Here is a 27712-nt window from a genome sequence, read left to right as displayed (position 1 = left end):
TGAAAGGATATTGGATACATAGGTGGCAATTAGTTAAAGTAACCCCCTGTTAGTTAAAGTAACCAAACTGAGAAGAGTGCGTTTTGGGGGAGCTAAATACAGTTGGAGTGCATTGCAGGAAAGCGAACCACAGGGGAAGAACGAGTGCGTCCCCACAGGTTAGGAATGCTTGTGATTCCTACCCATAACATTAAAAATGACACAAAAAAAGTTCATTTAATACTTAACGGAAACATGTATGGCCAATGACTGTTTCAGTATCACGGTTCGAAATAAGGGAAACCTTGCAGATAGAGGTCTGCTTTCAACATGATGTTCTTCATAAAAAGGTCAAAGGACTGTTAAATAAGTTAAGGTGCCTACATGGAGCCAATGCTTTGTAATCAAATTACATCATTCCTGCATTGATCTATGTTTTCTATCATTCCAACTGATTACACCATTGTTCAATCTGGTTTTAGAAGCTGCTGCACTTATGCATGCATACCTTATGTGCAAACGCATGCTTTTGCTATTGACCCAACAGTTGTTTGCTGGTGTTTCCTGTGAAGTTTCATAATGAAATAAAATGAATGAGCATTTCTCGTGCTTCTCTGGAAATGAACTTGAGACCTCACCTGGAGAACTTCCTGTGTCAACGACACGAAGATGTCCAGTCCAAGCACCCACGCGACGAAAGCACTCTAGATGGAAATATGGAGAAGGAAATATGAATATGGAATACGAAAAAATGGAAGTTCTCAAATATAAATTCATCCAAATGATTTTCAACCATGCAACAGACACATTGTATACGCACTTGAAATTCAAAATATTAGTCCACCCCACATCAAAGTTCTGTCATTAAAGAATGTAGTGAAAATGGAGAACACATCCAGCTGCAATCCATTATGATATCTGTCAAAATATTATCATATTAAGCACAAAAGTGGTGCTTACCTAGAATATTCATTAAAGAATGCTGTATCAGGGCATTTATGCACCCAAAACAAAAATTTACTCACATATTTTGAGCTCCGAACACACCTACCCAAAATTAAGTACACCATTAAATGTTTTCGCGTTACAATAGACGGCAGTTTTGACTCCAGGCCACATGCTGATAACTTAAGCCCCTAAGCTGGTACTAGCAGGCTACGGTCTAACAGCTGAAGGCGTTTTTATCTTCCTGTATTAAAAATCATTCGCTTCTCTCTTTTTCAATCTCATATCGCATACCATTGCAAACCATGGCTTTGCACATTTCAAACCTATTTGAACCCAACTCTTCGACTGGAAAAATTAGCGCTGTGAATAATGCCCTTTTCACGTCTATTGCATTCAAGCAGTGATTTATTCTTCAGGGTGAAAATACTTCTCTTCACGTAATCCTCTTAACTGATTGTCTCCATTTCAAATGATAAGGCAATAATATGTAATAATCACTCATCATGGTTAGGCGTGCTTGTGATTCCTACCGAGAACATTAAAAATGACGCTAAAAAAATGTTAATTTACCGGTTACTAGAAACACGTATGGCCAATAATTGTTTCAGTATCATGGTAACAAATAAGGAAAACATTGCCAATATAAGTCTGCTTTCAGCATGGTGTTCTCCATAAAAAGGTTCCATCTTTCAAAGGTCAGTTAAAAAAGTTGAGGTGCCTACATGGAGCCAATGCTTTGTAATCAAATTATATCATTCCTGCATTGACGTACGGTTTCTATATCTCCAACTGATTACACCATTGTTCAATCCTGTTTTGGAACCTACTGCACTTATGCATGCATACCTTATGTGCCAGCACATGCTTTCGCTATTGACCCAACAGTTGTTTGCTGGTGTTTTCTGTGCAGTCACAGTTGACACACAGTTTCCTGTGTATCAGATGTCAGTTATTCACATTTTACGATTGCATAGAAATAGATGCCAGAGGAAAACTCAGAATACACTACATGACAAACACCCGCCCATGTGCAACGACATAAACACTGCATGAAGAAACAAAATGACACCGTCCTGCGAGTGTTTTGCCATGGTATTCTTCCACCGTCTAATGCACATCTTTAATTAAAGCAGCCGATTGCTTCGTGCCCTTGTTATACTAACCCAAGTGTTTTCGACCTCACAAATTACATGAAACACAGCAGGAACCAACAAAAAAAATTTCCCATGTAATTTTTGAGTACGTAAAAATGGAGAGGGATGCTAAACTTTGTCTATCAGGAGGAACTTTTTCCCGTGCTCTCTGAAATCAAGCCAAGCAGGCATTTTGAGAACAGAATATAAGGAATTATTTCCTATTCCGATACGACAAAAAAACAAAACAAAGAAAGGCAATGAAATACTAAAGTAGAAAAATTCTTATAGTAGTTAGTTTTTGTTTGCTTTGTTCTAAAATCTCTGCACTGATCTGGCATACGAACTGCGAAGGAATATTGCTCTGCATCCGAAGCTGGACTAAAACTGGAAGTCCTGAAAACGAACCTTGCACTCAGAAATTCCAGCTCGACACCCAGCGCGGTAACTCCTTTCTTTCTATGCGTCCAAAACAACTTGATCGACTCACTCTGACAGGCCTTGTGCATCCTCCATGTACGCATGTGCCTGACCTTCCTCTATACGCGACGCAGGTATTCCACACGAGACCTGCAAAAATCAGCACACACGACAAAGAATCCTCTTGAAGCAGCACATATATCCCATGGCTGGAGATCTACCCTGCAACACACACACATCGAGTCTCTCATAATGATGCCAAAATATGGTGTGAATTTAGGCCTGTGACTTTTTATGCTTGTAGACTGGGTAATCCAGTGTATGTGAGGCCTATTATTAAAATGAGCTTCAAGTTCTGGAATGTGAGACGTTAGAATTTTATAAAATTAATAACCTCTCATTGCCAACACCATCATTTGACACTTTCACTAGCACGTAATGAATGCTTTCACTAGCACATATATCAGGATGATGTAAGGTGCATTTCTGATCTTCATTCTCTGACCGATGTCTAAAGTCTACGTCCCCACTAGGAGCTCCCTGTGTCAGAAGCACGTCTTCTGCTCTACCCAGGTGCCGGCAGGTTACTCTTCCCGGTCCTGGCACTGCGCTTAGTTAAAGGTCGATTAATGCAGCAACAGTGGAGATGGAATGCAGAGGGAGGTACAAATTGTGGATTGAATGTCGTTTTATGCCACACCAAGTAAAGGACAGCCCAGTACAAATTCTCTTCAAGGAGCAGAAATCTGTAAGTGGCTTAGTAATGCTGCTGAGTGTGATAGTATCTTGTGCAGACTATGCACAGCGAATAAAGAGGAATGACTTTTGCCAACATCTGGAATAGTGCCTCTTTTAATTAGTTTTTTTTTGTTATTGGCCAAAAAAAACAGCTCACAGTGCCAAAGCAACTTAAACACCAGCACTGAAAATGCCGGCAAGAAAATTAGCATAAGAGAGGTCATATTTTATTTGTTGGGAAATCTTACAAAGATCAAATTTAGGTGAGCACTATTTGTCGTAATTTTTCGCAAGTAAAGCTGTGGAGCAGAGAAGCCTTCTTGAGCCTTTCCCTACGAATTCATGAAAATTCTTACTAGATTGAACAGAATCCCTCTTTTTCTGTAAGTGGAACCTACGACTCAGGCGACCTTATCTAAACACATGAGAACAGTAAAACAATGTTGCTAAACCACTGAATAGGCGTACGGACGGTGACAAGTTCAGTGGTAAAGGTGAACTTGAGCCACAGCCACGACTTGCACATTGTCAGTTATCCAGGAACTTCAGAAGAAGCTGTGCTTTCCATGCTGACAAAGACTCTGCGTCTCGCAACCTTGCGCAGTCTAGTCTTCTACCTGTGCCCCTGTCACGCATAAATTTGTTCAATTTGGGCGCAGGCCCGTTGGGCACTTTGATGCATTGGGAGCACGAACAGTACATGCAGCGTCAGCTGTCGCGATGAAGGCTGGTTGCCTCACGCTCGAGCAGATGGGCAAATGGCGGCGGCGACGCTATTGAGAATAGTTTAGAAATGGACCAGGGCTGTCCTGAACTCGCACTAACATTCAGCTGCTCGGAAATCACAGCTTCCAAAATATTACAACATACTGCAAAAAAGTTACAAGAATACGAGTAGGCAGAACTAGCTAGTTTTTCGAACATTGAGCTTTAAAGTTAATGTAATCCAGGTAAGTATTCGGCAATGACTCCAAAGTGACTGCCAGAAGCCAACCTAAAAGCATTTCACAGAAGGTTGCTAAAATATAAAAAATTTTAAATATACAAAAATACAAAAAAGTAGTTTTATGCCACAACAAGTCAACGAGAGCCCGGTACCAATTCTCTTGAAGGTGCAGAAACCTGCAATCGACTTAGTGATGCTGCTGAGTGTGCTAGAGTTTTGCGCAGACAATGTGCAGCAAATCAAGTGGAATGACTTTCATCAACGTCTGGAATAGCGCCTATTTTAATTAGTTTTTTATTTTGTTATTGGCCAAACAAAAACAACTCAGAGTGCCAAAGGAAAGAAGCCTGACTCTTCCGCAGAGTCCTCCTTTACCTCCCTTAGGGGTATGCAATAAGAAATGGCAAAAGATCATTCAGGCTAGCAGGGTTCACAGGCGTGGCAGCGTAAGGCATCCTAGCGCCTAGCGACAGTGGGATCAGGCAATTTACAAGGAGCGGGTGGCTATAGCAGGCCCTGAGTGCAGCTAATTAGAGATTGATAACAAAGGTCCCTGCCTCGTAGCAGACAAAACTTGGTTGTCAATGATGATGATCATCATCATGCGTCTCTACATCTCTCCAGATAGTATCCGAGCAATGTTATTTAAAAAAACCAAGGCTCAGCTTGCAACTCAACTGGTTGTTTGCTACAGGGCACCCATCACTGTGCGTACACGTCATCGCTCACGCTTTTGTCTGCACGGCCAGCAACAAGACTGCACTGAATGAGGTGGCGCGCAGCGTCGTGTCGAGGCTACATGTGCATGCAGAATGCCGGAGCACCTTGATCAGTGCACTAATGAAAAGCTCTGCCTCCCCACCCTTCCTTCGAAACTAATGAAACAATTCTTCTCTTCTGTCTATGGTTCCACAAGTGGAGAAGAAAAATTCTTGAGATGAAAGGGACGAGATTGGAAGCTGAGTGGGTGAAAGTGACAGAGATGAGGAGAATATGAATCAGAATTTGAGCTCCTACAATAACTGACTTACACCGAACGAGCAGACATGACAGTGAAAACAGTTTGACTCCCATTGTAACACAGCTATTTCCAACAAACAAAAACGCAGTGATTATTTAACTAGGCGAGGCTAAATATTAGCTCTTGGTTTTCAATTCTGCGGCTCAAAGACGGATCCATGAAAGTTTTAATGGATCCTGCCCATGTTTCTTCTGCAGCAGCTGATGTTTTTGTGTTCTCGTTTTAGTTAATCAGTTCACGTTTCATTTCATATCGATGGCACAGGTTTCAACTGCACAAGTGGCACACAAGTCCCAGGGAGCATGCAAAGCATGCATGGAAAGCCTCCAGTTCGATACGTCCTGCTACGTGGAGGATTGCAAGTGTACCCGACACGGGCTGTGCCAGGTCTAAAAACCCTGCTACCGGTCCCCCTGGGAATGCCAGGCGGATGCTGAGGTTGCACTGGACATTCAGGTGTAACGGGCACCTTAGGAGAGGCATGACCACAGTAAACATGGCCGCCTGGAAAAAGAAGAAACCCTACTAAATTGGAGAGACACGGGAGAGGCCTTTGCCCTGCAGTGGGCGTAGTCAGGATGATGATGATGACGATGAAGCTAAACTCAATTTGTTTTCGCTGTCTGCCATGCATCAAAATTAAGAAAAAATGCCTTACCCAATCCTCCTGCTCTCTCCAAGGGCACAGTGCCGGTTGTCGATCTCGGCATTTTAAGAGCACCTAAACATGTGGACAAAAACATAAACAGGGCAGAGTCAGTGAGCACAGCATCAAATAAACATTGTCTGCAAGATTTCAGTCATGTCAAGACGAAACTAAAGCTATTCTGTGAACACCGTTAATACAAAACCAAGTAGTTGACCACAGGGTTAAAAACATTAAGCTAACATCTCTGGTTGGAGGGCCTCCTTTGAAGGCCAATTGCTACTCCGTACTCGATATGCTTCCTACCATATTCCGAGTGCAGATTGTATGTTAAGCTCTACAGGAGTAGATGATTATTACATATCACGTTTTGCAAGCTTGTACACCTGTTGTCCTCCAGCAACATCGTTGATCAGTAGTTAGTACACGCACCACTGCTTGCACTGAGGCAGGTTTCGAGTTTGGTTCAGAAAAATAGTGACTAAACATTGCATGTTTCAATTAGTGATGCATCAAAATAACATCACCTTAGCTGAAATCAAGAATGAGGCAACGTCAGGCATAAATACTGCACCGTGCTTCAAAAAGCCTGGTAGTGCACACACAGACACTGCACCCTTTGGCTGACCAGAGGGGGCCAATAAATTTCTTTAAGAATGATCAACACACGCGAGAAGCTGCAGTGGAATCTTTTGAATAACCAGCCGTACGGTGCATACAAACACGAGAACTACGAAGATGCGATCGGGCTTCAGAATGACCACATCAACCAGAAAAGCCCTGACGACGCAAACTATCCACCATCCCCATACCCGACAGAGCCGCGACCCGACGCACCGCAGGAGGCCATCTTATTATGCCAACAGGGTGATGCGAAGCGCGAGTGGCCGTCAAGGGGCACACCTTTCCTGTATGCAGTAGTACAGCATGTTCTCGCAACGTGATACTGGGCATAGATTTCCTTAATGAGCATCAGGCGATCATCAACCTGCGTTCCAAGCTCATCACGCTTTCGACGAACGAAGCTATCCCTTCAATGACAAGCATGAAGAAGCATGTTGCTCCGAGTGTCCTGGATGAACAAGGGAACATCCCACGCCGGTCAAGCGTCATGGTCACTGTAGGTGCCATGGATGCCAAGAACATGGAAGCTGTCATAGGGGGGAACATGGAATTGGTTCTAGAGCATGGAATCGGCATTGCAAGATGTGAATTTACCAGTTAACAGAAACACATATGGCCAATCTCTGTTACAGTATCACGGTTCAAAATAGGAAAAACCTTGCCAATAGAAGTCTGCTTTCAACATGGTATCCTCCATAAAAAGGTTCCATCTTTCAAAAGTCAGGTAATTAAGTTCAGGTGCCTACATGGCACCAATGCTTTGTAATCAAATTATATCAGTCCTGCATTGATGTATGTTTTCTATCATTCCAACTGATTACACCATTGTTCAATCCTGTTTTGGAAGCTGCTGCACTTATGCATGCATACTTTATGTGCCAGCGCATGCTTTCACTACAGACCCAACAGTTGTTTGCTGGTGTTTCCTGTGCAGTTTCGTGATGAAATAAATTCAATGAGCATTGCTGGTGCTTCTCTGGAAATGAGCTTGCGGCCTCACCTGGCACTCTTCCAGTGTCGTCGACCGGACGACGGCCACGTACCCACATGACGACTGCACTCTAGATGGAAATATGGAGATGGAAACGTAAATATGGAATATGGAAAGATGGAAGTTCTCAAATATAAATTCATTCAAATGATTTTCACCCATGCAACACACATACTGTATACGCACTTGAAATTGCAACTATTAGTTCACCCCACACTAAAGTTCTGTCATTAAATAATGAAGTGAAAATTGAGGGCCACATCCAGCTGTAATCCATTACGATATCTGTCAAAAGGTTATCTATCGCATTATGCACAAAAGTGGTGCTTACCCCGAATATTCATTAAAGGATGCTGTATCAGGGCATTTATGCAGCCAAAAAAAAACTTTTACTGACATATTTTGAGCTCCGAAGACACCTACCCAAAATTAAGTGCACCATAAATGTTTTCGCATTACACTATACAGCAATTTTGACTCAAAGCCACACACGCTGATAACTTAAGCCCCTAAGCTGCCACTAGCAGGCTATGGTCTCAAAGCTGAAGGCGTTTTCATCTTCCTGTATTAAAAATCATTTGCTTCTCTCTCTTTCATTCTCATATCGCATACCATTGCTAACCATGGCATTGCACATTTAAAACCTATTTGGGCCCAACTGTTAGACTGGAAAAATTAGCGGTGTGAATAATGCCCTTTTCAGGTCTATTGCATTCGAGCAGTGATTTATTTTTCTGGATGAAAATACTTCTCTTCATGTAATCCTCTTAACTGATTGTCTCCATTTCAAACGATAAGGCAATATGTAATAATCAGCCATAGGTTAAGAGTGCTTGAGATTCCTACCCATAACATTAAATATGACACAAAAAAAATGTTAATTTACCAGTTAACAGAAACACATATGGCCAATCCCTGTTTCAGCATCATGATTCAAAATAGGGAAAACATTACCAACAGAAGTCTGCTATCAACATAGTGTTCTCCATAAAAAGGTTCCATCTTTCAAAGGACAGTTAAATAAGTTGAGGTGCCTACATGGCGCCAATGCTTTGTAATCAAATTATATCAGTCTCTCACTGATGTATGTTTTCTATCATTCCAACTGATTACACCATTGTTCAATCCTGTTTTGGAAGCTGCTGCACTTATGCATGCATACCTGATGTGCAACGCATGCTTTTGCTATTCACCCAACAGTTGTTTGCTGGTGTTTTCTGTGCAGTTTCATAATGAAATAAATTAAATGAGCATTTCTGGTGCATCTCTGGAAATGAGCTTGCGACCTCACCATGCGAACTTCCTATGTCATTGACAGGAAGACGACCAGGAACCCACGTGATGAATGCACTCTAGATGGAAATATGGGGATCGGTTTGGTTTATTGGGGTTTAATATCCCAAAGCAACTCAGGCTATGAGGGACGCTGCAGTGAAGGGCTCCGGAAATTTAGACCACTTGGGGTTCTTTAACGTGCACTGACATCGCACAGCACACAGGCCTCTAGAATTTCGTCTCCATCCAAATTCAGCCGCCGCGGCCAGGATTGAACCCACATCTTTCAGGCCAGCAGCCGAGCGCGTAACCACTAAGCCACGCGGCGGGCGTAATTAACACATTTGCACATTTAACTTTGCCTTCCATTAAAGATGCAGTGAAGAAGAATCTGAACTCGTCTTTTAGCCGCGGGAGCTCGATCTACATGTTTTGAGCATTCTTAGAAACTTCGACTTATTGCCCTGTGTGGCCGATTTCCCTAATTAAATCAAATTAACATCCGGCTCCCGCCTTTACTTTTTTAATTCTCCCCTACGGTGGGCGGAGTCGACCAACGCGTGGAGTGCTTTTCAGCCGGCTCCGTGGAGGCTTTGCTTTCCCTTTATTTTGTTTTTTAGGTTTCCGTGAATAAATAGTTTGATTCGCAGATAATATAGCCGCAGAATAAGTCCACAGAAATAAAAATACGCGTGGACTATTTGCTACTACAGATTACTGCGCATTACTCCGCCGATGGCAGAGCGGCAAACCGCCACGGGACTGGGTGAAAGGCATTCCACGCGTTGGTCGACTCCACCCACCGTACGGGAGATAATTAAAAAAAACAGGAGGGAGGCGGATGTAAATTCGATTTAATTAGGGAAGAACGCTCGAAACATGCAGATTGAGTTCCCGCGGTAAAAAGACGAGTTCAGATTCCTCTTCACTGCACCTTTAACTGGTGTGATTGCACAGGTACGCAACAAACTTGTTTTGCGCTCAGCTTCCTTTGGCTTTAGAATCCCAGCTATGTGAGCAACGCACTCTATCGCCGTTCATTATCCTACAAAGTCTGTACTAAACTTTTTGTCATTTCGTAGTCGCTACAGTTTAGCTATCTATGAGATTTTTACAGTCTTCAGAAGATATCCAGTTTAGTTAAGCTTCTTGTGTTTCAGGATCACATGTAAGCTTTAATAGGGCCTTGTGTACTCATTAGCGTTTCTTCGGCTAAAGTAGCACTTTCTTTTGTGAACGTGCTGAAAATGTGAAAGAATATTGTGCGAAACATTTGTCGAATGGTTAAGTATGCTCCCGAAATTTCGTGCGATAGTGTCTTTGACAACCCAGAACAACTGTTCAAAAATATCTAATAATAATGCTCCAACAGTCTCCATGCCCTCAAAGCTGATGCGGGCGTCAAGCAGGTTCCCAACTTGAGGTCCCAGTAGACGATCCGCTGTCCCAGGTATCGGCAGGCGAGCAGAAGCTAATGGAGGAAGTATCGCGCCTCAGCCTCTGTTGCCTTGTTCCGGCACCTATGCATTTCCATGAGTGACTGGAAAAAGAATGCCGCAAAACAGTCTAGCTAGCCCAGCGAAGCCCTGCAGTTTAGACATTTGGCTCTGAATGACTGCTCACTGCAACACCCGAGCTAACGAGTTAGTCCACAGTAGTGAAATAAGCAGTCAAATTTTTTCGCTGCACTGCACTGCAGCGACAACACACAAGTGCATGTGGTCTTTTCAATGCGGCAGCGTTAAGGCCCCTATTCTGCAGAAAATCTGGCATCGTCCCTGTTGGCACTGTGAGCGACAAATCCCTGGAGATGCAGCCTAGGTGGTTGATTGTGTTGGTTTAATGGTGCATAGGAAACTCGGGCCATCATGCACCAAACTCATGGTATAGGAAAAGTTTTTTGCGGCTTTTAAGAAAAATTTGGAAAGTGATCAGTGGTGTAGAGGGCTTAAAAAGTTTAAACTACCTAGTAATAATACAGCAAAAGAAATTTAGGAATGGCTAAAGGTAAAAGCTTTAAAGAAGGTCAGGTAACCTCAACAGCGATCCTTGGCTGGACAAGGATGTCGAGCCTCCCGACCAGTAAAACAAAATCTCAGCCTCCTCCCCAGGAATGAGAAGGTGGCTGAGGTGTATAATGAGCTACGCAAAGCAGTGGGTGAAATTTAGAGTTTTTTGAGAAAACCTATCTCTCTCAAAAAGCTGAACACACAAGATATTTCGACAGCTGCATCTTCACCCAAGAGTAACATTGGGCGTAAAGGAATGTGTTTATTATAAAACTCAGTAAAATAAATTTTCCCTAGTTTTGCAAGTTTTGTGCAGAAAAGTAAAATGTGATTTACGTGAATTCTTCTCAGCACTTTTCACAAAGAGGTTTTTCTTGTTTTGTGAATAGAAAGTTATGAGTAAGGTGTGTATATCCTTTACGAAGCCAGCAGAGATCAACATCCTTGAAACGTTCCTAGTGTGTGCAAGATTTCCATTCATCTAAAACTGGCATTAACAAGTGTAGTTTTTACTTCATTGTTCCAAGCTAACTGCCATTTTTTCCTTAACTTACTGTGTACTAAGTGCATGTGATCATTAAAGGGTATGTTTACTGTGATTATTTGTTTGCAATGGGCTTCAGCAGCATACAAGTCTGCTCTCTCGTTGCCTTTAATTCCTATATGACTCTGTACCCTGCAGAGTTTTATGTTTTTTCCTTCAGCTGTGGCTGTTGTGTATGACGTCACCAAGTATTGGAGTGATTGCATTTTTAGATTGAAGGGCTGTAAGTACACTTAGTGAGTGTGTAAATAATGCTGTTTGGGAAGTTCTCAATTACTATTTATTTGTACAGCTACACTGATGGTGTAACATTCGGCAGCGAAGATAGACGCACACTATCTGTCCCTTGCACCACTGTGCTTCCAACGTAGGCATCCGTTTTGAACCAACGGTGCAAAAGGCTGTAAAAGAATTGTACTTTTCCTCAAGTTTAAGAAATACTTGTATATTATATGTTGTTGTGGAGTTTCTGTTTTACGGAACTGTGTAAGAGTGAAATCACAGATAGTAGGGAAATTGTCCCATTGTGGTAATGGATCTCGCCTTCGGGCAATGCTTGGCAATGTGTTAAGTACGCTGAGGTTTTGGCATCTCTTCAAATCGCAAGAGCAGTGGCCGGGAAGCTTGCAGTTTGTTGTTAAAGAGCGTTCTAGATGGGCACATTGTAGTGATGGGGTAACAAATATGCTTCTGTAGTGAACGGATTTTTGGAATGTAGGAACATGTAAGCACGGCTCTCCTGTCTGCAAGTGATTATTCGTTAGTTTCTACATAAAGACTGTGTATAGGCGATGTTCTGTATGCACCAGTGGAAGGACGCAACCCTAAGTTATGTATTGGATCCAGTTGGTTAAGTTACGATTTTAACAGGTACGACGGTGTGATACATGGGAACAGTAAAACACTGTTGCTAAACCAATAAATAGGCGTACGGACGGTGACAAGTTGGATAGAAAAGGTGAACTTGAGCCACAGCCATGACATCCACATAGTCAGTTAGCCAGGAGATTCAAAAGAAGCTGTGCTTTCCATGCTCACAAAACCTCTGCGTCTGGCAACTGTGCGCAATCCCATCTTCTACCTGTGCCCCTGTCACGCATAAATTTGTTCAATTTGGGCACAAGCCCCTTGGACACTTTGATGCATTGGGAGCACGAACACTACATGCAGCGTCATCCGTCGCGATGAAGGCCGTTAGCATCAAGCTCCAGCAGGTGGGCAAATGGCGGCGGCGACGCTATTGAGAATAGTCGCGAAACGGACAAGGGCCATGCTGGAGTTGCAACAACATTCTATCGCTCGGAAATCACAGCTTCCAAAATATTACAACAAACTGCAAAAAAGTTACTAGAATATGAGTAGGCAGAACTAGTTTTTTGAACATTGAGCTTTAGAGGTAATGTAAACCAGGTAAGTATTTGGAAATGACTTTAAAGAGACTGCCAAAAGACAACCTAAAAACATTTCACAGAAGGCACCAGGAATATACAAAAAATTTTTGCACGATCTGATACTAATAACACTGTAAATAAAAAATTCAAAGGGGTTCTAAAACACCTACAGTGGAGAGCACAACTCACTTAATCTCTGCATTGTGTTGCCATAAAAATATGAGCCAAATAATCCACTTCAGCACGCAGCAGAAAACCCACAATCCCACACGAAAGTTGGCGAGCCTTTCCCGGAACTTTTTCATGCCCGCACCCTTCTCTGTCCCTCGCACCAGCGAATACGAGTTGAGAGATGGTCATTGGTTAGATTCTTTGCCGGCGTTAGGCTGTGGCTAATAAGCCGTGTAGCTCCGACAGGTTTTTTTTTTTTTTTACTTTCATCTGGGCAGCACTTCTGAGCTAAAAGCCATTCACTCTCGCACTCCAGAAGAACCTGCCACAGGCCTAGTAGGTACAACAAAAACTTAGCAACAAATTAAACCAGGACATTAAAAAGCGTGCCAAAAGTGAACAGCCTCCGTTGTCCTGCATGACTGTTTTCTTTTTCTTTTTTTCGTCTGGCCACAGACCCTCTGACATATTTTCACACACTCACCAACAGTGTACTGGCTGTAATCCAGGAGCTTGGAGATGACGGCCTCAATGTACTGGTTCTTGTCCGGGTGTGTCCTCACACTGCGCTGAGTTAAAGCTCGATTAACGCAACAGTGGAGATGGAATGCAGAGGAAAGTACGAAGAGTGGATTGAAAGTAGTTTTATGCCACAGTAAGTCAAGGAGAGCCCGGTACGAATTCTCTTGAAGGAGCAGAAACCTGCAATCGACTTAGTTATGCTGCTGAGTGTGCTAGAGTTTTGCGCAGACAATGTGCAGCAAATCAAGTGGAATGACTCATCAACGTCTGGAATAGCGCCTCTTTTAATTAGTTTTTTATTTTGTTATTGGCCAAACAAAAACAGCTCAGAGTGCCAAAGGAAAGAAGCCTGACTCTTCCGCAGAGTCCTCCTTTACCTCCCTTAGGGGTATGCAATAAGAAATGGCAAAAGATCATTCAGGCTAGCAGGGTTCACTGAAGTGAAAGAATACAGGCGTCGCAGCGTAAGGCATTCTAGCGCCCAGCGACAGTGGGATCAGGCAATTTACAAGGAGCGGGTGGCTATAGCAGGCCCTGAGTGCAGCTAATTAGAGATTGATAACAAAGGTCCCTGACCCGTAGCAGACAAAACTTGGTTGTCAACAATGATGATCATCATCATCATGCGTCTCTACATCTCTCCAGATAGTATCCGAGCAATGTTATTTAAAAAAACCAAGGCTCAGCTTGCAACTCAACTGGCTGTTTGCTACAGGGCACCCATCACTGTGCGTGCACGTCATCGCTCACGCTTTTGTCTGCACGGCCAGCAACAAGACTGCACTGAATGAGGTGGCGCGCAGCGTCGTGTCGAGGCTACATGTGCATACAGAATGCCGGAGCACCTTTGTCAGTGCACTAATGAAAAGCTCTGCCTCCCCACCCTTCCTTCGAAACTAATGAAACAATTCTTCTTTTCCGTCTATGGTTCCACAAGTGGAAAAGAAAAATTCTTGCGATGAAAGGGACGAGATTGGAAGCTGAGTGGGTGAAAGTGGCAGAGATGAGGAGAATATGAATCAGAATTTGAGCTCCTACAGTAACTGACTTACACCGAACGAGCAGACATGAGAGTGAAAACAGTTTGACTCCCATTGTAACACAGCTATTTCCAACAAACAACAAGGCAGTGATTATTTAACTAGGCGAGGCTAAATATTAGCTCTTGGTTTTCAATTCTGCGGCTCAAAGACGGATCCATGAAAGTTTTAATGGATCCCGCCTATGTTTCTTCTGCAGCAGCTGATGTTTTTGTGTTCTCGTTTTAATCAGTTCACGTTTCATTTCATATCGATGGCACAGGTTTCAACTGCACAAGTGGCACACAAGTCCCAGGGAGCATGCAAAGCATGCATGGAAAGCCTGCAGTTCGATGCGTCCTACTACGTGGAGGATTGCAAGTGTACCCGACACGGGCTGTGCCAGGTCTAAAAACCCTGCTACCGGTCCCCCTGGGAATGCCAGGCGGATGCTGAGGTTGCACTGGACATTCAGGTGTAACGGGCACCTTAGGAAAGGCATGGCCACAGTAAACATGGCCGGCTGGAAAAAGAAGAAGCCCTACTAAATTGGAGAGACACGGGAGAGGTCTTTGCCCTGTAGTGGGCGTAGTCAGGATGATGATGATGACGATGAAGCTAAACTTAATTTGTTTTTGCTGTCTGCCATGCATCAAAATTAAGAAAAAATGCCTTACCCAATCCTCCTGCTCTCTCCAAGGGCACAGTGCCGGTTGTCGATCTCGGCATGGTAAGAGCGCCTAAACATGTAAACAAAAACATAAACAGGGCAGAGTCAGTGAGCACAGCATCAAATAAACATTGTCTGCAAGATTTCAGTCATGTCAGAATGAAACTAAAGCTATTATGTGAACACCGTTAATACAAATCCAAGTAGTTGACCACAGGGTTAAAAACATTAAGCTAACATCTCTGGTTGGAGGGCCTTCTTTGAAGGCAAATTGCTACTCCGTACTCGATATGCTTCCTACCATATTCCGAGTGCAGATTGTATGTTAAGCTCTACAGGAGTAGATGATTATTACATATCACGTTTTGCAAGCTTGTACACCTGTTGTCCTCCAGCAACATCGCTGATGAGTAGTTAGTACACCCACCACAGCTTGCACTGAGGCAGGTTTCGAGTTTGGTGCAGAAAAATAGTGACTAAATATTGCATGTTTCAATTACTCATGCGTCAAAAAGTTTGCTAAAGAACACACAGACACTGCACCCTTTGGCTGAGCAGAGAGAACAATAAATTTCTTCAAGTGTGGTCAACAAACGTGACAAGTTGCAGTGGAATCTTGCGAATAATCACCAGTTGCTCAGTCATGTCTTTCTACTTCTTACTGCAGAGTTTCAGAATTTGCAAAGACCGAAAGGACCACTTTATGATGCAACCTAATTACTAATTCCACCTTAGAAACAGCTTCTTTAGGCGACACTACCACAAGCATTCTACTTCAGTCTCCGGGATCCTGAAGTCTAAATGTTTTCACGTTACACTACACAGCAGTTTTGACTCCAAGCCACATGCTGATAACTTAAGCCCCTAAGCTGGCACTTGCAGGCTATGGTATCAAAGCTGAAGGCGTTTTCATCTTCCTGTATTAAAAATCATTTGCTTCTCTCTCTTTCATTCTCATACCGCATACCTTTCCAAACCATGGCTTTGAACATCTAAAACCAATTAGGACCCAACTGTTCGACAGGAAAAATTAGAGGTGTGAATAATGCCTTCTTCAGGTCTATTGCATTCGAACAGTGATTTATTTTTCAGAGTAAAAATACTTTTCTTCACGTAATCCTCTTAACAGATTGTCTCCATTTAAAACGATATGGAAATTTGTAATAATCGCTTATTATGGTTAGGCGTGCTTGTGATTTCTACCCATAAGACTAAATATGACAAAAAAAAACATCAATTTACCAGTTAACAGAAACACGTATGGCCAATCATTCTTACAGTACCATGGTTCAAAATAAGGAAAACCATGCCGATAGAAGTCTGCTTTAAACATGTTTTCCATAAAGAGGTTCCATATTTCAAAGGTTAGTTAAATTGAGGTGCCTACATGGAGCCAACGCTTTGTAATCAAATTATATCATTCCTGCATTGACATAAGTTTTCTATCATCCCAACTGATTACACCATTGTTCAATCCTGTTTTGGATGCTGCTGCAATTATGCATGCATACCTTATGTGCCAACGCATGCTTTCACTATTGACCCAACAGTTGTTTGGTGGTGTTTTCTGTGCAATTTCATGATGAAATAAATTGAAAGCGCATTTCTAGTGCTTCTATAAATGAACTTGTGACCTCACCTGGAACTCTTCCAGTGTCGTCGGCCGGAACACGACGAAACACCCACGCGAAGGAAGCACTGTAGATAGAAATATGGAGATGGAAATATCAATATGCAATATGGAAAGATGTAAGTTCTCAAATATAAATTCATTCAAATGATTTTCAACCATGCAACAAATATATTGTATACGCCCTTGAAATTCCGAATATTAGTTCACCCCACACCAAAATTCTGTCATTAAAAAATGTAGTGAAAATGGAGGGCCACATCCAGCTGCAATTCATTAAGATACCAGTCAAAAGATTACCGTATTATGCACAAAAGTGGTGCTTACCATGAATATTCAAAGGATGCTGTATCAGGGCATTTATGCAGCCAAAAAAAAACTTTTACTCACATATTTTGCGCTCCGAACACACCTACCCAAAATTAAGTACACCATTAAATGTTTTCGCGTTACAATAGACGGCAGTTTTGACTCCAGGCCACATGCTGATAACTTAAGCCCCTAAGCTGGTACTAGCAGGCTACGGTCTAACAGCTGAAGGCGTTTTCATCTTCCTGTATTAAAAATCATTTGCTTCTCTCTCTTTCATTCTCATATCGCATACCATTGCAAACCATGGCTTTGCACATCTAAAACCAATTTGGACCCAACTATTCGACTGGAAAAATTAGTGGTATGAATAATGCCCTCTTCAGGGCTATTGCAATAGAACAGTGATTTATTTTTCAGGGTAAAAATACTTTTCTTCACGTAATCCTCTTAACTGATTGTCTCCATTTTAACGATAAGGCAATATGTAGTAATCACTCATTATGGTTAGGCATGCTTGTGATTCCTACCCTTAACATTATAAATGACAATAAAAATGTTGATTTACCAGTTAATGGAAACATGTATACCCAATCACTGTTTCAGTATCACAGTTCAAAGTAAGCAAAACCTTGCCGATAGAAGTCCGCTTTCAACATGTGTTCTCTATAAAAAGGTTCCATCTTTCAAAGGTCAGTTAAATAAGTTGAGGTGCCTACATGGAGCCAATGCTTTGTAATCAGATTATATCATTCCTGTATTGACGTATGTTTTCTATCATTCCAACTGATTACACCATTGTTTAGTCCTCTTTTGGAACCTACTGCACTTATGCATACATACCTTATGTGCCAACATATGCTTTCGCTATTGACCCAACAATTGTTTGCTGGTGTTTCCTGTGCAGTCACAGTTGACACACAGTTTCCTGTGTGTCAAATGTCAGTTATTCTCTTTTTTTAAGACTCTTTACAATTCCATAGAAATAGATGCCAGAGGAAAACTCAGAATATACTACATCACTCACACTACATCACTACAAACTGCTTATGCGTCATGGAAAGTAAGGGGGCGCTGCTTTTCAAGGAAGTGAAGCGCGGCTCGCATGGAGGTCTTTTTCACGCGAAACCTCACCTCGAGAAATAGGCATGTGGCCGTGCAGCCGAACTTGCACAGTCACGCGCTGAGGAAGCGGTCGCCCTTGCGTCCATGCGAGAGTTGCTGGCGCATATCAACCATGGCGAAACGCCGAACCCCGTTCGGGACAGTGTTGAGAAGATAAGCGAATGTCGTTGCTTGACCGGTCGTCTGGGAGCGCTAAAACTGCTGCCCTATCACGTGGTTCTTTTGGTATTTCGCGGGCTTTAAGGCAAATAAAAGAAGCTGTATCAGTGGTAATTGTTTGCAAACAAGGCAAATGGTTATTTTCGATGGGATCTACAACTCCTGCTTTGACACTTTCTTTCTGAAGGCAATAATTAAAAATTAGCTAATTAGTCTCTGCTAATTAATTTCCTTTGCATAATAAAAAATACTGCAGACTAGAGCACGCGACTAGCAACAACCCTTAGTTGGTCTCACGGGGCTAGGGCACTTCTTTTATAAAAGCTTGGTTACATTTAGCTGGGACAGCCTGTGTGTGTGTATATAACAAAAATGTTATTGCAGTATTCAAATAATAACTATAAAACAACATAAGCAATATATGTTGGACAAGTCTCACTTTTCCTCTGCTCGTACAGCAATGATGTTATGCATCTAGCAAAACTTTGCATTTATCCAACAGCCACTATTACTTATGGAACAAGCTTCTCTGGTGGCTGTATAAAGTTGTCCGTTATAAGGTTAACGTAGGAGTTGAGCTGTATTCGAGTGTTGAAGTGTAGCCCTCCTTGCTCCTTGCAGAGCGGTAAAGTTGTCTACTCTCACAATTGACAGATACCTCGTCTGGCAGGGTTACTTCGCATTTTAGCGAAAGTTGCAGGTATGTTACTTGAAGGTTAGCAAAAGGTCATTTCCAAGTTATAACGTTCCAGAAGGACTAGAAAAAAGCTAAACTCAATTTGTTAACGTTTCTGTGCTACCAGGATTGGCATCACAAATTTCGCATCAGCCTGGCTGCTGCTGAAATTCGCATTAGGAGGAAGAAGTCCAGCGATTTTTTTTTTGCAGTGGTGATTTCCATCTCATCTCTCCATCTCACATATCTAGCACATTTAAGGAATCACATCATACGATGGGCTGAAGACTAATCCGCTCGTTTCGCTCTAATGTGCGATGTGGAGTTCGCCCGCACCGGTTTGCACCCCAGTACACTGGAACAACATTGCTCTCACTCGCAACACATCACACTCGCTTCAAAGCTCCTTGCCACTCGCTTCCGCTCCTCCACATTTCACCTCCTATCTGTGGACAACGCCTTACGCCACATCTCGGGAGCGGCAGTAACAGCTGTCACTGCAGAAAATGGCAGGCCCCTGTACCCTTCCTGAAAATGATCACTAGGACAGTGCCTGTATTCGCAGCACGACCTCCATGTTCACACATGCGCCACAAACCCCAGGACATATTGCGGTGCCAGCTTCTGACCAGCCGTGCGAGGTGCCAGTGTCAGCGGCCAGGCACAGGCGCTTAAATCAAATGATCAACCCTTCCTCATGACAGACTTTGATCTTCCATTCAAGCAGCCAACCCCAAAAGCTTAGCAGCCCACCCGGCCTGGCATTTTTCAGAGTGCAACCTGCTGCACACACTGCGCCACAGCTTCTCATCTGTTGTCGTTTGTCTCATTCACACAGCACCTGGTTTTTATTGGAAACCTAATACCCCTGCTACATGGACGTTACGAATGAATTCCAACCGAATATCATTCGACTTGACTGCCGAACTTACGCTGCTACACGAATTTTTCAACGGCTTTCGGTTCAGATGTCAGTCGGGTCGACGGAGCACCGCGGAGACATTCCAGATTTTCTAATGTCTTCCAAACGAGAACATAGACCTCATAGACCAATATCCGTCGCCGTCGCTTCACCCCGCCCGCAGCCGTGCCGCGCAGCTGCTTGTGGCTGTTCATTCCGAAATCAGCTGCTCGTTTTTTAAACTGCTTGTTTAGCAAATAGCTAGTGTTCACGCTAAATGATTGCTTGGAACTAACAGTACACCACTTAGCATTTACCGCTTGAGCGCGATATTTCCCGAGCAGTGCGCCGATCAGAACGTCTGCACTCCAGTACTTTTGTTTACATGGTTGTGTACAGTCAGCTAGTGCTCATTTGCGTGACATAAAATTCAGTCTACACTTTACTTGCACTGAATAATCTCTTCTCTTTTGTTTCGATTGTACTCGTGATTGTTTACGCAGAGCGACAAATATGTAGGAAGCGTCGACGCGATCGCTCGCCTGGTAAACACTTTATAGCTGGTTTGCTGACATTGCGAATAACAGATGCTTCCTTCTAATTGTCCCTTCTTTCTCCGATGTGACCAGTACTTGATTTTAAATCACTCTACCCAGAAGTATGCTATCTAGAACTCGCCAAAACTACACTCGTTGACCATTTGCATTCGCTAAAACTCGTGCCTTCGCTCTCCACAATCGCCGAAAAGTACACACACGAACCCTGCGGACTTCCTAAGCCTACTCGGCGCAGAACAGGGTCGTCAACGGTTAAAATTTCAAAATTTGACAAGCGTTTATCGCTGGTGCTCGAGTGTTGAAGTGTGCGCATGGGAAACGAAGCCGCTAGTTTCGCTTATTTTTATTGTGGATAAGGTAGAGACAAGGAAAGGTATATTCACGCCATCGTCTCATCAGCCTGAAGTTTTCGCGCAGCCGCCTATCTGGGGAGGACACAAAGGGTGACCAACTGCCGGCCTGATTTATGGGTGTCGTTGGCCTGAAAAACATGCCACACTACAATGATATGTGACTTTTAGTCGTGCTGGTGTCATTGTCGGTCTAGTGTGACCGCTGCAACCACCGACGTCGCCGCCGTGTAGTTGTACGCACTCAAAACGAGCTAACAGTCACTACTGGAACTCGATGGCAGCAGTGCCAGGTGAGTGAATGCTGAAGCTTTCGAATGTGCTTGGAAATTGTCGTGTAGCACCACGAGAGTCCGCCGAGTCCGAATTGAAACTTGGTTTTGAGGAAAGGAAATGACGCAGTAATCGTCTTGCATAACTCGGTGGACACCTGAACCAAGCCGTAAGAAAGAGATAAAAAAGCGAGTGAAAGCATTCGAACTTTCGACTGCCATTCGACTCACATGTCATTTGAACGTAAACATGTAGCATGGGTACAACCATTCAACCACATGCGGTTCTTTAAAAGGGACATTAAAATTTCAGTACACGTGGGCGTCTTCGCATTTTGCTTCCGTCAAAATGTTGCCGTCGAGGCCGGGATCGAACTATAGCGAACTCGTTCTCAGCAGCCGAACGCATAACTACTGCCACTGTGACACAGGTCAGCAAGATACGAGTAAGCTTTAGGCATTGTTTGCCTTGCCTAAGCCTTTCTCATCACCATCCCTCGAAACTTTCCACAGAACCACTAGTAAATGATGTGTTGAGGCAGGCAATGAATGTGAAAATAAGAAAACTCACCTTTCCTCTTGATGTCGGGAGCCGCACTCGAGCCATTCTGCACTGCGATGTAGTAGGCTATGGCTTGCACTCTCGATTACTGACCCACACGACGAATGCACTCTAGATGGACATATGGAGATGGAAATATCAATATGGAATATGGAAAGATGTAATTTCTCAAATATAAATTCATTCAAATGATTTTCAACCATGCAACATATATATTGTATACACACTTGAAATTCCGAATATTAGTTCACCCCACACCAAAGTTGTATCTTTAAAAAATGTAGTGAAAATGGAGGGCCACGTCCAGCTGAAATTCATTAAGATACCAGTCAAAAGAGTATCGTATTATGCACAAAAGTGGTGCTTACCATGAATATTCATTAAAGGATGCTGTATTACGGCATTTATGCAGCCGAAAAAAAACTTTTACTCACATATTTTGCGCTCCGAACACACCTACCCAAAATTAAGTACACCATTAAATGTTTTAGCCTTACACTAGACATAAATTTTGACTCTAAGCCACACGCTGGTAACTTAAGCCCTAAGCTGGCACTAGCAGGCTATGGTCTCAAAGCTGAAGGCGTTTTCATCTTCCTGTATTAAAAATCATTTGCTTCTCTCTCTTTCATTCTCATATCGCATACCATTGCAAACCATGGCTTTGCACATCTAAAACCAATTTGGACCCAACTCTTCGACTGGAAAAATTAGTGGTATGAATAATGCCCTATTCAGGCCTATTGCAATCGAACAGTGAATTATTTTTCAGGGTAAAAATACTTTTCTTCACGTAATCCTCTTAACTGATTGTCTCCCTTTCAAACTATACGGAAATTTGTAATAATCACTCATTATGATTAGGCGTGCATGAGATTTCTACCCATAACACTAAATATGACACAAAAAAGGGTCAATTTAGCAGTTAACGGAAACACGTATGGCCAATCACTCTTACAGTACCATGGTTCAAAATAAGGAAAACCTTGCTGATAGAAGTCTGCCTTCAACAAGTTCTCCATGAAGAGGTTCCATCTTTCAAAGGTTAGTTAAAATAAGTTGAGGTGCCTACATGGAGCCACCACTTTGTAATCAAATTATATCATTCCTGCATTGACATCAGATTTCTATCATTCCAACTGATTACACCATCGTTCGATCCTGTTTTGGATGCTGCTGCAATTATGCACGCATACCTTATGTGCCAACACATGCTTTCACTAATGACCCAACAGTTGTTGGGTGGTGTTTTCTGTGCAGTTTCATGTGAAATAATTTGAATGAGCATTCCTAGTGCTTCTATAAATGAACTTGTGACCTCACCCGGAACTCTTCCAGTGTCGTCGGCCGGAACACGACGAAACACCCACGCGAAGGAAGCACTGTAGATAGAAATATGGAGATGGAAATATCAATATGGAATATGGAAAGATCTAAGTTCTCAAATATAAATTCATTCAAATGATTTTCAAACATGCAACAGATATATTGTATACGCACTTGAAATTCCGAATATTAGTTCACCCCATACCAAAGTTGTAACTTTAAAAAATGTAGTGAAAATGGAGGGCCACATCCAGCTGCAATTCATTAAGATATCAGTCAAAAAATTATAGTATTATGCATAAAAGTGGTGCTCACCATGAATATTCATTAAAGGATGCTGTATCAGGGCATTTATGCAGCCAAAAAAAACTTTTACTCACATATTTTGCGCTCCGAGCATACCTATTCAAAATTAAGTACACCATTAAATGTTTTCGCGTTACACTAGACACAAATTTTGACTCCAAGCCACAAGCTGATAACTTAAGCCCTAAGCTGGCACTAGCAGGCTATGGTCTCAAAGCTGAAGGCGTTTCAATCTTCCTGTATTAAAAATCATTTGCTTCTCTCTCTTTCATTCTCATATCACATACCATTGCAAGCCATGGCTTTGCACATTTAAAACCTATTTGGACCCAACTGTTCGACTAGAAAAATAAGCGGTGTGAATAATGCCCTCTTCAGGTCTATTGCATTCGAGCAGAGATTTATTTTTCGGGGTCAAAATACTTCTCTTCACGTTATCCTCTTAACTGATTGTCTCCATTTTAACAATAAGGCAATATGTAATAATCACTCATTATGGTTAGGCATGCTTGTGATTCCTACCCTTAACATTATAAATGACAATAAAAATGTTGATTTACCAGTTAATGGAAACATGTATACCCAATCACTGTTTCAGTATCACAGTTCAAAGTAAGCAAAACCTTGCCGATAGAAGTCCGCTTTCAACATGGTGTTCTCTATAAAAAGGTTCCATCTTTCAAAGGTCAGTTAAATAAGTTGAGGTGCCTACATGGAGCCAATGCTTTGTAATCAAATTATATCATTCCTGTATTGACGTATGTTTTCTATCATTCCAACTGATTACACCATTGTTTAGTCCTCTTTTGGAACCTACTGCACTTATGCATGCATACGTTACGTGCCAACATATGCTTTCGCTACAGACCCAACAATTGTTTGCTGGTGTTTCCTGTGCAGTCACAGTTGACACACAGTTTCCTGTGTGTCAAATGTCAGTTATCCTCTTTTTAAGACTCTTTACATTTGCATAGAAATAGATGCCAGAGGAAAACTCAGAATATACTGCATCACTCACACTACATCACTACAAACTGCTTATGCGTCATGGAAAGTAAGGGGGCGCTGCTTTTCAAGGAAGTGAAGCACGGCTCACATGGAGCTCCTTTTCACGCGAAACCTCACCTCGAGAAATAGGCATGTGGCCGTGCAGCCGAACTTGCACCGTCACGCGCTGAGGAAGCGGTCGCCCTAGCGTCCATGCGAGAGTTGCTGGCTCATATCAACAATGGCGAAACGCCGAACCCCGTTCGGGACAGCGTTGAAAAGATAAGCGAATGTCGTTGCTTGACTGGTCGTCTGGGAGCGCTAAAACTGCTGCCCTATCACGTGGTTCTTTTGGTATTTCGTGGGCTTTAAGGCAAATAAAAGAAGCTGTATCAGTTGTACTTGGTTGCAAACAAGGCAAATGGTTATTTTCGATGGGATCTACAACTCCTGCTTTGACACTTTCTTTCTGAAGGCAATAATTAAAAATGAGCTAATTAGTCTCTGCTAATTAATTTCCTTTGCATAATAAAAAATACTGCAGACTAGAGCACGCGACTAGCAACAACCCTTAGTTGGTCTCACGGGGCTAGGGCACTTCTTTTATAAAAGCTTGGTTACATTTAACTGGGACAGCCTGTGTGTGTGTATATAACAAAAATGTTATTGTAGTATTCAAATAATAACTATAAAACAACATAAGCAATATATGTTGGACAAGTCTCACTTTTCCTCTGCTCGTACAGCAATGATGTTATGCATCTAGCAAAACTTTGCATTTATCCAACAGCCACTATTACTTATGGAACAAGCTTCTCTGGTGGCTGTATAAAGGTGTCCGTTATAAGGTTAACGTAGGAGTTGAGCTCTATTCGAGTGTTGAAGTGTAGCCCTCCTTGCTCCTTGCAGAGCGGTAAAGTTGTCTACTCTCACAATTGACAGATACCTCGTCTGGCAGGGTTACTTCGCATTTTAGCGAAAGTTGCAGGTATGTTACTTGAAGGTTAGCAAAAGGTCATTTCCAAGTTATAACGTTCCAGAAGGACTAGAAAAAAGCTAAACTCAATTTGTTAATGTTTCTGTGCTACCAGGATTGGCATCACAAATTTCGCATCAGCCTGGCTGCTGCTGAAATTCGCATTAGGAGGAAGAAGTCCAGAGATTTTTTTTTTGCAGTGGTGATTTCCATCTCATCTCTCCATCTCACATATCTAGCACATTTAAGGAATCACATCATACGATGGGCTGAAGACTAATCCGCTCGTTTCGCTCTAATGTGCGATGTGGAGTTCGCCCGCACCGGTTTGCACCCCAGTACACTGGAACAACATTGCTCTCACTCGCAACACATCACACTCGCTTCAAAGCTCCTTGCCACTCGCTTCCGCTCCTCCACATTTCACCTCCTATCTGTGGACAACGCCTTACGCCACATCTCGGGAGCGGCAGTAACAGCTGTCACTGCAGAAAATGGCAGGCCCCTGTACCCTTCCTGAAAATGATCACTAGGACAGTGCCTGTATTCGCAGCACGACCTCCATGTTCACACATGCGCCACAAACCCCAGGACACATTGCGGTGCCAGCTTCTGACCAGCCGTGCGAGGTGCCAGTGTCAGCGGCCAGGCACAGGCGCTTAAATCAATTGATCAACCCTTCCTCATGACAGACTTTGATCTTCCATTCAAGCAGCCAACCCCAAAAGCTTAGCAGCCCACCCGGCCTGGCATTTTTCAGAGTGCAACCTGCTGCACACACTGCGCCACAGCTTCTCATCTGTTGTCGTTTGTCTCATTCACACAGCACCTGGTTTTTATTGGAAACCTAATACCCCTGCTACATGGACGTTACGAATGAATTCCAACCGAATATCATTCGACTTGACTGCCGAACTTACGCTGCTACACGAATTTTTCAACGGCTTTCGGTTCAGATGTCAGTCGGGTCGACGGAGCACCGCGGAGACATTCCAGATTTTCTAATGTCTTCCAAACGTGAACACAGACCTCATAGACCAATATCCGTCGCCGTCGCTTCACCCCGCCCGCAGCCGTGCCGTGCAGCTGCTTGTGGCTGTTCATTCCGAAATCACCTGCTCGCTTTTTTAAGCTGCTTGTTTAGCGAATAGCTAGTGTTCACGCTAAATGACTGCTTGGAACTAACAGTACACCACTTAGCATTTACCGCTTGAGGGCGATATTTCCCGAGCAGTGCGCCGATCAGAACGACTACACTCCAGTACTTTTGTTTACATGGTTGTGTACAGTCAGCTAGTGCTCGTTTGCGTGACATAAAATGCAGTCTGCACTTTACTTGCACTGAATAATCTCTTCTCTTTTGTTTCGATTGTACTCGTGGTTGTTTACACAGAGCGACAAATATGTAGGAAGCGTCGACGCGATCGCTCGCCTGGTAAACACTTTACAGCTGGTTTGCTGACATTTCGAATAACAGATGCTTCTTTCTAATTGTCCCCTCTTTCTCCGATGTGATCAGTACTTGTTTTTAATTCACTCTACCCAGAAGTATGCTATCTAGAACTCGCCAAAACTACACTCGTTGACCATTTGCATTCGCTAAAACTCGTGCATTCGCTCTCCACAATCGCCGAAAAGTACACACGGACCCTGCGGACTTCCTAAGCCTACTCGTCGCAGAACGGGGTCGTCATCGGTTAAAATGTCAAAATTTGACAAGCGTTTATCGCTGCTGCTCGAGTGTTGAAGTGCGCACATGTTAAAGGTAGCCGCTAGTTTTGCTTATCTTTATTGTGGATAAGGTAGAGACAAGCAAAGGTATATTCACGCCATCGTCTCACAGCGTGAAGTTTTCGCGCAGCCGCCTATCTGGGGAGGACACAAAGGGTGACCAACCGCGGGCCTTATTTATGGGTGTTGTTGGCTTGAAAAACATGCCACACTACAATGATATGTGACTTTTAGTCGTGCTGGTGTCATTGTCGGTCTAGTGTGACCGCTGCAACCACCGACGTCGCCGCCGTGTAGTTGTACGCACTCAAAACGAGCTAACAGTCACTACTGGAACTCGATGGCAGCAGTGCCAGGTGAGTGAATGCTGAAGCTTTCGAATGTGCTTGGAAATTGCGGGGTAGCACCGCGAGAGTCCGCCGAGTCCGAATTGAAACTTGGTTTTGAGGAAAGGAAATGACGCAGTAATCGTCTTGCATAACTCGGTGGACACCTGAACCAAGCCGTAAGAAAGAGATAAAAAAGCGAGTGAAAGCATTCGAACTTTCGACTGCCATTCGACTCACATGTCATTTGAACGTAAACATGTAGCATGGGTACAACCATTCAACCACATGCGGTTCTTTAAAAGGGACATTAAAATTTTAGTACACGTGGGCGTCTTCGCATTTTGCTTCCGCCAAAATGTTGCCGTCGAGGCCGGGATCGAACTATAGCGAACTCGTTCTCAGCAGCCGAACGCATGACTACTGCCACTGTGACACAGGTCAGTAAGATACGAGTAAGCTTTAGGCATTG

General features: G+C 43.0%; 2 protein-coding genes across 2 annotated transcripts in view; both read right to left on the bottom strand.

The window, feature by feature from the left end:
- Nucleotides 1-2628, bottom strand: part of LOC149357730 (uncharacterized) — a 326496-nt gene extending 323868 nt beyond the window's left edge. Inside the window, exon 1 of the mRNA XM_089584876.1 lies at nucleotides 2551-2628. The gene's annotated coding sequence lies outside the window, so the exon portion shown is untranslated. The remainder of the gene's footprint in view (nucleotides 1-2550) is intronic.
- LOC149357729 (uncharacterized) overlaps nucleotides 1-27712 on the bottom strand; it is a 31701-nt gene that overhangs the window by 2613 nt on the left and 1376 nt on the right. Inside the window, exons 2-7 of the mRNA XM_089584880.1 lie at nucleotides 21598-21699; nucleotides 16687-16745; nucleotides 15055-15117; nucleotides 7456-7516; nucleotides 5844-5906; nucleotides 618-683 (exon numbers count right to left, since the gene is read on the bottom strand). Coding sequence (XP_089441006.1) covers nucleotides 618-683; nucleotides 5844-5906; nucleotides 7456-7516; nucleotides 15055-15117; nucleotides 16687-16745; nucleotides 21598-21633 — 348 coding nt within the window. The 5' untranslated portion in view covers nucleotides 21634-21699. The remainder of the gene's footprint in view (nucleotides 1-617; nucleotides 684-5843; nucleotides 5907-7455; nucleotides 7517-15054; nucleotides 15118-16686; nucleotides 16746-21597; nucleotides 21700-27712) is intronic.

The sequence above is a fragment of the Amblyomma mixtum genome, chromosome 3, assembly GCF_055824585.1.
Source record: "Amblyomma mixtum isolate Tamu chromosome 3, ASM5582458v1, whole genome shotgun sequence".
Classification (NCBI taxonomy): domain Eukaryota; kingdom Metazoa; phylum Arthropoda; class Arachnida; order Ixodida; family Ixodidae; genus Amblyomma; species Amblyomma mixtum.
Note: the sequence above shows the minus strand (reverse complement) of the source record. Positions and strands in the feature narration are given on the sequence as shown.